Consider the following 9275-nt stretch of genomic DNA (forward strand, 5'->3'; position numbering starts at 1 on the left):
GCTCTTCAGCTCAAGACTAGCGCTCTACCACTTGAGCCACAGCGCCACTTCCGGCTTTTTTCTTTTTGTTTATGTGGTGCTGAGGAGTCGAATCCAGGGCCTCATGCATGCAAGGCAAGTGCTCTACCACTGAGCCACCTTCCCAGCCCTTCCTAACTTTCTTTACCTAATAAATTCCTCTACTAATTTCAAATCATTTATGGAAAAAATTAAGTGCTCATAGAATGAGATAATAGCCAACATATTGAATCTTGTTTCAAAATAATTTCATTTTAAAAAATACATTTGATCAAGATTTGTGTGTTAGAACTCTGAAGTGCATTCAGGTATATGACCAAATTTATTATAGTAATGACATTCTGATGCTTGCTGTTTTATTCAACCTATTTATTATCACAAGACTTACTGTTTTCCTAGATTTAGGTTCACTTCTCTTCTGGTTTTCTTTACATTTTACTGGATGATTTCCATTTACCTTAACAAAGATAGACTAATTACTAACTGGTTATTGCTCAAAAAACTCTAACAGTTGATTTTCAAATTTATGCAACTACATAGGTTTACTGAGATATAATATAGATAGTATGATTTACTTATTTAAAGTACATAACCAATAATGTTAAGTATACTCTGAATGCCCAATTTATCATCACAGCCCATTAGTCATGTTTTTGAACTTTTTAAATTTCAACTCGAGAATCAAGTGCATCTCATCACAACCCATTTTAGAACATTTTCATTACCCCAAAAAGAAATCTTATATTCCTTCACTGTTACTCTTTTATTCCCCTATCTTCCCACTCGTCTTAAAGGTTAAAGCTTTTTGTCTCAATTGCTTCCAGTTCTTTCACACGAATCACATGATATGTATATGTTTGTGACTCTGTGTGTGTGTGTGTGTGTGTGCCTTTGTGTGGTACTAGGGCTTTAATCCAGGCCCTATGCACTATTTCTTAGTTTTGTCAAAGCTGGCACTCTACCACTTGAGACACAGCTCCACTTCTGGCTTTTTGCTGGTTAACTGGGTCTCACAGACTATCCTTCCTGAGCTAGCTTCGAAGTTAGATCCTCAGATCTCAGCCTCCTGAGTAGTTAGGATTATACACGTGAGCCATCACTGGCTGTCTTCTTTCCATTAGCATAATATTCAAGGTTCATTCAAGTTGTTGCATGTATTGACATTTTATTCTTTTTTGTGGCTCAATAAATATTCCACTGAATAGATGTGCCACAGTTTGTTTATCCATTCACCTGTTTATTGACATTTAGATTTTTTCTACCTTTTAGCTTTTGTGACTAATTCTGTATATGTAGCTATTAAAATGAAAATTGGAAGATAACAAATTATTAACTGTCATATTATTAATCTTTAAATAACATACTTCTTTTTTCTATCATTTAAGATAAACAAGATTCTTTCTCTCTCTTATGCCAGTAACGGGCTTGAACTCAGGGCTTGGGCACTGTCTCTAAACTTTTTCACTCAAGGCAAGTGCTCTACCACTTGAGCCACATTTCTAGCTTTTCTGGGGGAGTTTATTGGAGATGATAGTCTCATGGACTTTCCTTCCTGGGCTGGCTTTGAACTGCGATCCTTGAATCTCAGCCTCCCAAGTAGCTAGGATTACAGGAAGGTGTGAGCTACCAGCTCCTGGCTGAATTCTGCTTTTTATTAGTTCTAACTTCCTACTGAGTACAGGGAAAGAAAAAGACTCCTAAAAAAGACACTATAATCAGTGGTAAATGTTTTATAGTCAGTTCTGTGATTTAGACAAACCCTGAAGCATTAGTTGATTTCCATGAGGTAAATGTTGAATTTCAAGTACTCAACATGATGTCACTGAATGAAGAATTGGAAGACATGTTCTGGGATACCACTGATAGAGTAATCTGTTTCCTAACTTCAAATATAATACTTTATATTTTATTCTGTTTATTCTGTACACCTATCTTTTGAAATTAAAAGTCTAAAATCAAATGTGAATTTTTTCTCATATATTAAATTCTATTTAGTATAATTCAAAAATTAAAGTAAATGAGCTTGTTTTGACTTGGAACATAATCTATTTTATATAAGATATATAAAAATTAAACTTCAATATGTTACTACCAAGATAATCAATTTATAAAAAGAAACATGGGAACATTCTAGGATTCTAGAATTCTCTTGGAAGTAAGGCTAAAATCACTTCTTAAAGCTTTCCTTGGATTCTTCTTTCTAATGTACAGTCAGTAAAATTAAAGTTTGCTTCCTTTGTGCCTCTATTCAGACTTCTACAATAGCTTTCTATCATTGCCTGTTTGCCTTCAGTTACCAATCTTTCTCCTAAGATCAGGAACTATAGGCTGTTAACTAGGTTCCATCCTCAGTGCCTAGAAAAGTACCTGACACATAATGTGCTTTCATCTAATGCTGGTCAATAAATGAAATGGCAAAATAAATTCATGTATAGGAGATGAATTACACAATCAGAATAGAATTTACAATTTTAAAGTTTTTTACCATTTTATTATGAAAGATCCTTCCACTCCTCGTTTTACTTTCAGATACATCAAGTTCAGATGTTTTATTGACTAAGTGCTCAACCTAGAAAAGAAATAAATTACATAAACTATGAAACATAGTGCAACTCATAACATAATGAAGTCCAAAAATTCAAGCACACAATGATCAGCATTTTGTCATATTACATTAATAAAACCAGTAATTTTAGTTGGTTCATACTGTCGCAAAAAGAACAAAATTTAGTGATACTGACAATTTATACTCAACACTGTATACTGAACACTGAACCAAAAAAGCCCCAAGTGATTACTAGGTACTACCTTTCCAGATGATAGGACTTTTAGCTCACTCCCATTTGAGAAAGAGTTAAGGCAGGGGAAAGTAGACCTCAATGATCAATCCCATTATTTCTAAGTTTGTATTGTTTAAATTTTCTATTTCAAAAATTTACTATTTTGTAAGTTGAAAACAAAATTAAACATGTTCTGCTCCATTGCTACAAATATGTGTTTTATACAACAAAGCAGAGTGGACTAAATAATTGCTTAAGATTCTGCCTAGCTATAAGATTCTGAGATTCTATTTGGGATTTATTACTAAACAAATTCACAATAAATATAAAAACTTTTTCAACATATAATGTCTTTGTTAATAATAAACATTCTAAATATTTAATTTTCTCCTAAAAACATAGAATAAGAAAATATAAGAATAACTAAGCATATAAGCAATCTTTTTTTTTTGCCAGCCCTGGGCCTGAACTCAGAGCCTGGGTACTGTCCCTGAACTTCTTTTGCTCAAGGATGGCACTCTACCACTTGAGCCACAACACCAATTCGGGCATTTTCTGTTTATATAGTACTGAGGAATCAAACCCAGGGCTTCATGCATGCTAGGCAAACACTCTACAACTAAGCCACATCCCCAGCCAGCAATCTTCTTTTCCCCCTGGAGCCGCATCACCACTTCCAGTTTTCTGGTAGTTTATTGGAGACAAGAGTCTCCCAGAGGGGCTGAGAAGGTGGCTCAGTGGTAGAGCACTTGCCTTGCATGCCAGAGGCCCTGGGTTTGATTCCTCAGCACCACATAAGCAAAAAGAAAAAAGCCAGAAGTGGTGTTGTTGCTCAAGTGGTAGAGCGCTAGCCTTGAGCTGAAGAGCTGAGGGACAGCACCCAGGCCCAGAGTTCAGGCCCCATGACCGGAAACAAAAAAACAAACAAACAAAGAGTCTCCCAGAGCTGGGTGCTGGTGCCTCACACCTGTAATCCTAGCTATTCAGGTAGCTGAGATCTGAGGATCGTTGTTCAAAGCTAGCCTGGGCAGGAAAGGTCCATGAGACTCTTATTTCCAATAAACCAGCAGAAAACCAGAAATAGAGCTGTGGCTCAAGTAGTAGAGCTCTAGCCTTTAGCTGAAGAGCTGAGGGACAGTGCCCAGGCCCAGAGTTCAAGCCCCATGACAAAAAAAAAAAAGTTTCACACACTTTCCTGCCCCAGCTGGCTTTGAACTGTGATCCTGAGATCTCAGACTCTTGAGTAGCAAAGATTACAGTCTCCAGCAGTCATCTTTAAAGATAACAGCTGGGCACCGGTGGCTCATGCCTGTGCCACTCAGGAGGCTGAGATCTTAGGTTCACGGTTCAAAGCCAGCCAGGGCAGGAAAGTTCAGAGATTCTTGTCTCCAATAAACCACCAGAAAACTGGAAGTGGTGCTTTGGCTCAAGTGGTAGAGCACTAGCCTTGAGCTGAAGAGTGCAGGAACAGCACCCAGGTCGAGTTCAAGCCCCATGACCGACAAAAATTAATAAAAATAAAAACTAAAAATAACAACAAAAGCAAGTTAAAAGTTAGAGGCCATGCACTGGTGGTTCATGCCTGTAATTCTTGTTACTTAAAACACATAGAATGGGAGGATTGTGGTTTCAGGGCAACACAGGCCAAAAAGTCCAAGAGACTCCTCAAAAGAAGCAGCTGTGGGTGTGATGACATATACTTGTTACCCTAGCTATGATAACACTAAAAATTGGAAATCATGAACCAGGTGCTTGCCCCAGCAGGAAACATTAAAAATAAGCAGTGCAGAAAATGGCTAAAGAGTCAGTGGTGGAGTCTTGACTAGAAAGTATGAGGCTGAGTTCAAACCCAAAATTTTAAAAGGCTATCAAGCATAGTGGGAAATGAGAAACTGGAAATTTTAGACTTTCTTTTTTTTGTTGGTTGTGGGTTTGAACTCTGGGCCTGGGCATTGTTCCTCAGCTCTTCAGCTCAAGGTGAGCTCTCTACCACTTGGGCCACAGCGCCACTTCCAATTTTCTGGTGGTTAATTGGAGATAAGAGTCTCTCAGACTTTCCTGCCAGGGCTGGCTTTGAATCACGATCCTCAGATTTCAGCCTCCTGAGTAGCTATGATTATAGGCGTGAGCCACCAGCGACTGGCTAATTTTAGACTTTCTTTACACTTCATAATTTCATCTTTATTACAAATTTGGTTCTGAAAATTTTTTTAAAGTTAAAATGGTATGAAACTGAATTGGTAGTTTAATCTATATTTTTAACTTATTACCTCCAACTCCAGAAACTCCATAGGTTTTTTTTTCTGCTTTTCCATTTTAGTTTCAAAGTCAAAATCATCCTACACAATTATGTGAAGAAAAAAATGGGTATATTTCAAAAAGAAATGAAAACAATTGTGTAGAAGTGTTTATGAACAAGTTCATTTTATGTAAAGGATAACTATAAAACTACAACTACCTTGTGCTTGCTAAAATAAAATGGTCTTTGTATTCCTATCACAAGAAAATTATTATTTTATTTTTATTTTTTGACAGTTGTGGGGGCTGAACTCTAGGCCTGGGCACTGTCCCTTAGCAATTCAGCTCAAGACTAGTACCCTACCACTTAAGCCACAGAGCCACTTCTGGCTTTTTTCTGCTTATGTGGTGCTGAGGAATCGAACCCAGGGCCTCATGCATAAAGGCAACCACTCTACCACTGAGCCAAATTCCCAGCCTGAAGATTTATTTTTTTGAGACAAGGTCTTGCTTTATTGCCAAGGCTGGTCTGAAACTCATGACCTTCCTGCCTACACCTGGAATTATGGCTGTGTATCACTATGTCTGGCTCAAGGCAACTTATTTGTCCAAACAAAATATGTTATTTCTTTTTACTTTATTTTCATTTTATTTACCATTTTATGTCTATCATTTATACACAACAATAATTTAGGAATGATAGAAATATACAACTTTCTCAAAAATGCATTATGGTTCTAGAAATTCTTACATTTTATTATTGTCTGATGGCATTGAATCTGACATATTCATAAATCAAGCTACCACATCTATAGATCTGTAATTTCTATACGTGTTAGTATATCCTCCAAATATACTTAGCCTCCTCTTCAAGAAGTCCATGACAAGCTTAGTTAGCAACAAGTTAAAAAGTCTAAATTATAATTATTGTACAATTTGTGAAAGATGGGAAAGAAATTCAAAAAATTTAAAAATACAAGATCCCTGGGGGGTGGGAATGTGGCTCAGTTGTAGAGCGCTTGCCTTGCATGCATGAGGCCCTGGGTTTGATTTCTCAGCACCACATAAGCAGAAAAAGCCGCAAGTGTGGCTATGGCTCAAGTGGTAGAGTGTTAGCCTAGAGCTGAGGTGCAGCGCCCAGATCCAGAGTTCAGGCCCCACGACTGACAAAAATAAAAATAAAAATTCATACATATATATATATATATTACAAGATCCCAGCCATATTCGTTTATATAGCCAGATTAGGATGTAAGTTTTAGGAAAACAATTTGATTGAATTGGTTGAAAACTGAATTTTCTTAGCCGGGCGCTGGTGGCTCACGCCTGTAATCCTAGCTACTCAGGAGGCTGAGATCTGACGATCGCGGTTCAAAGCCAGCCCGGGCAGGAGAGACCGAGAGACTCCTCTCTCCAATAAACCACCAGAAAACCGGAAGTGGCGCTGTAGCTCAAGTGGTAGAGCACTCGCCTTGAGCTGAAGAGCTGAGGGACAGCACTCAGGCCCAGAGTTCAGGCCCCACGACTGGACCAAAAAAAAAAAGAAAACTGAATTCTCTATCTTAAAAGATAAGGCCAAGTTTAGAACAGTGAGTTGGGCTGGGAATGTGGCTTGCTTACTTTGCATGAAGCCCTGGGTTTGATTCCCAGTACCACATAAACAGAAAAGGCCGGAAGTGATACTGTGGCTCAAGTGGTAGAGTGCTAGCCTTGAGCAAAAGAAGCTCAGGGACAGTGTCGGGCCCTAAGTTCAAGCTCCAAGACTGGCAAAAAAAACAATGAAAACCCAAAACAACAACAACAAAAACAAATGTAAGCCTCTGGCATAAGTACAATGGCTATGACTTAGAATAAGACAAGAAAAGAAGTGACATTAAAGGACAATATTGGAAGGTTAAAGCAACAATAGTATTCATATTTTCTGGGAGTAAGGCAACTAAAAATCTCATTCAATTAATATTGAGGATGCAATCTAAATTTAAGTGCTAGACATAGTAAGACTAGAAGACAAATAATACTTTTTACCTTCCAGGAACTTCCAATCTACTTTAGGAAGATAAGTTTCTAGGTCTTGGAGAAATTAAGCACAGTTTATGAATGTTTTACACTGGAGTAGTACAACAATTTTCAAATTATGCCCTAGATTTCTAGGGATTTCCTCAGAGTCCACTATGAAGGTAGGTAAAGTTGGTAACTGGCTGGGTCTGTAGCACAACTTCTTGCTTCAATTATAATAGTTGTGTTTTTAAGTTCTGAGTATAAGGTTTGAACTAAGGTAAAAACTTTCTTTAAGGTCTTTTCCAACCATAAATTTTGAGTTTTGTGTTTGTCGTGGCCTGGTGCTGTCCCTGCGCTAAAATTTTTAGCTCAAGGCTAGTGCTCTACCACTTTTTAGGTGGTTAATTGGAGATAGGAGTCTCAGGATTTTCCTGCCTAGGCTGGCTTTAAACCGCAATCCTCAAATTTCAGCCTTCTCAGTAGCTAGGCACAAGGCCCAGCCAATCTTAAGTTCCAATATAATATATCTCTGAATATTAATTCTTCGTAAATAAATCAAACATTTTTTACTATTGTACTTTATAACTCTTTAGATATACTCACACTTAAGTAATTTTCATCTTCGACATCATCTTTGTCCATCAGGATTTTTCGAAGTGGTGTTTTTAATTGTTTTGGTAATAGTATAGTTGAATCAATATTTTCCATTCGTTCTCTCTCTGTGGTCACTTTTACTTTGAAGGTGTGAAAAGGTGTTGGGACTTCTCCAACATTTAAATACATAGGATCCCCTTCAAATGTTACCCCATCACAATCACCATCTTTAAAGCCAGGAGGCTGGTAATCTGGAGGTGTAACTACAAAAAAATAAGTTTAAACCATAATGTTCACAGAACTGATGAAACTATATTACCTTATATAAAAACATATGCAGAAGCCAGGCACTGATGGCTCACGCCTGTAATTCTAGCTACTCAGGAGGCTGAGATCTGAGGATCATGGTTCAAAGCCAGCCCGGGCAGGAATATTAGTGAGACTTATCTCCATTTACCCACCAGAAACCCAAAGTGGCACTAGCTCAAGTGGTAGAACTCTCACTTTGTGCTGAAGAGCTCAAGGACAGCACTTAGGCCCAGAGTTCAAGCCCAGGAACAACAAAACACAAAAACAAAAACAAACAGACAAAAAAAATCACATGCAGGTAAGTTTCAAATAGCACAGAAGGCATAAATAGAAATCTAACATTACTCTTTTCCTATCACCAAGTCCCCTTTTATTCCCTAAAAGTTAATTCATTTTTCTGACTGGCTGTGTGGTCTGGAACAAATTATCTTTGGTTTGATTTCTTCCTTGGTTAAATGGAAAAATAATAGTACCTGCCCTTCTAGGGTCACTATGGCTATAAAATGAATTAAAGCATTGTAAAACATTCCGAAGAGAACTGGCAACAAATATACAAGAGAATATTTGATAAATTTAAATTGGTATTGTCTTTGCTTTATGTTCTTGAAGGCAATATATTATATATAATAAAAATATAACGTTTCTTACATAGGGTTTTAGGAAATATATATGTCCTTAAAAACAGAAATGTGATCATACTATTATGTATCTAGCTGTTCTTCATGTAATACAATTTACTTATTTTTTTCTATTTTATGCTTGTCCTGAGCTTGAACTTAGGGCCGGGGCCCTATCCCTGAACTTTTCTTTTTTTTTTGAGTCCAGTCATGGGTCCTTAACTCTGTGCCTAGGCGCTGTCCCTCAGCTCTTCAGCACAAGGCTAGCACGCTACCACTTGGGCCATAGCGCCACTTCTGGCTTTTTTTCCTTTTTGCTTATGTGGTGCTGAGGAATCAAACCCAGGGCCTCATGCATGCCAAGGCAAGCGCTCTACCACTGAGCCACCTTCCCAGCCCCTCCCTGAACTTTTTTATTCAAGGCTAGTGCTCTACCACTTAAGGCACAGCTCCACTTCCAGCTTTTTTTTTTTTTTTGGCAGTTAATTGGAGATAAGAGTTTCATAGACATTTCTGCCTGAGCTAGTTTAGAACCACAGATCTCATCCTCCTGAATAGCTATGATTACAGGCATGAGCCACTGGCATCCAGCTATGTGCCACACTTTTTTTTTTTGGGTCCGGTCGTGGGGCCTGAACTCTGGGCCAGGGTGCTGTCCCTCAGCTCTTCAGCTCAAGGCTAGCGCTCTACCACTTGAGCCACAGCGCCACTTCCGGCTTTT

General features: G+C 38.0%; 1 protein-coding gene across 1 annotated transcript in view; it reads right to left on the minus strand.

Annotated features, from left to right (window-relative positions):
* Hormad1 (HORMA domain containing 1) overlaps positions 1 to 9275 on the minus strand; it is a 30043-nt gene that overhangs the window by 4911 nt on the left and 15857 nt on the right. The window contains exons 9-11 of the mRNA XM_013015153.1: positions 7638 to 7891; positions 2504 to 2587; positions 407 to 475 (exon numbers count right to left, since the gene is read on the minus strand). Coding sequence (XP_012870607.1) covers positions 407 to 475; positions 2504 to 2587; positions 7638 to 7891 — 407 coding nt within the window. The remainder of the gene's footprint in view (positions 1 to 406; positions 476 to 2503; positions 2588 to 7637; positions 7892 to 9275) is intronic.

This window comes from Dipodomys ordii, unplaced genomic scaffold (genome assembly GCF_000151885.1).
Source record: "Dipodomys ordii isolate 6190 unplaced genomic scaffold, Dord_2.0 Scaffold26, whole genome shotgun sequence".
NCBI classification, from domain to species: Eukaryota; Metazoa; Chordata; class Mammalia; order Rodentia; family Heteromyidae; genus Dipodomys; species Dipodomys ordii.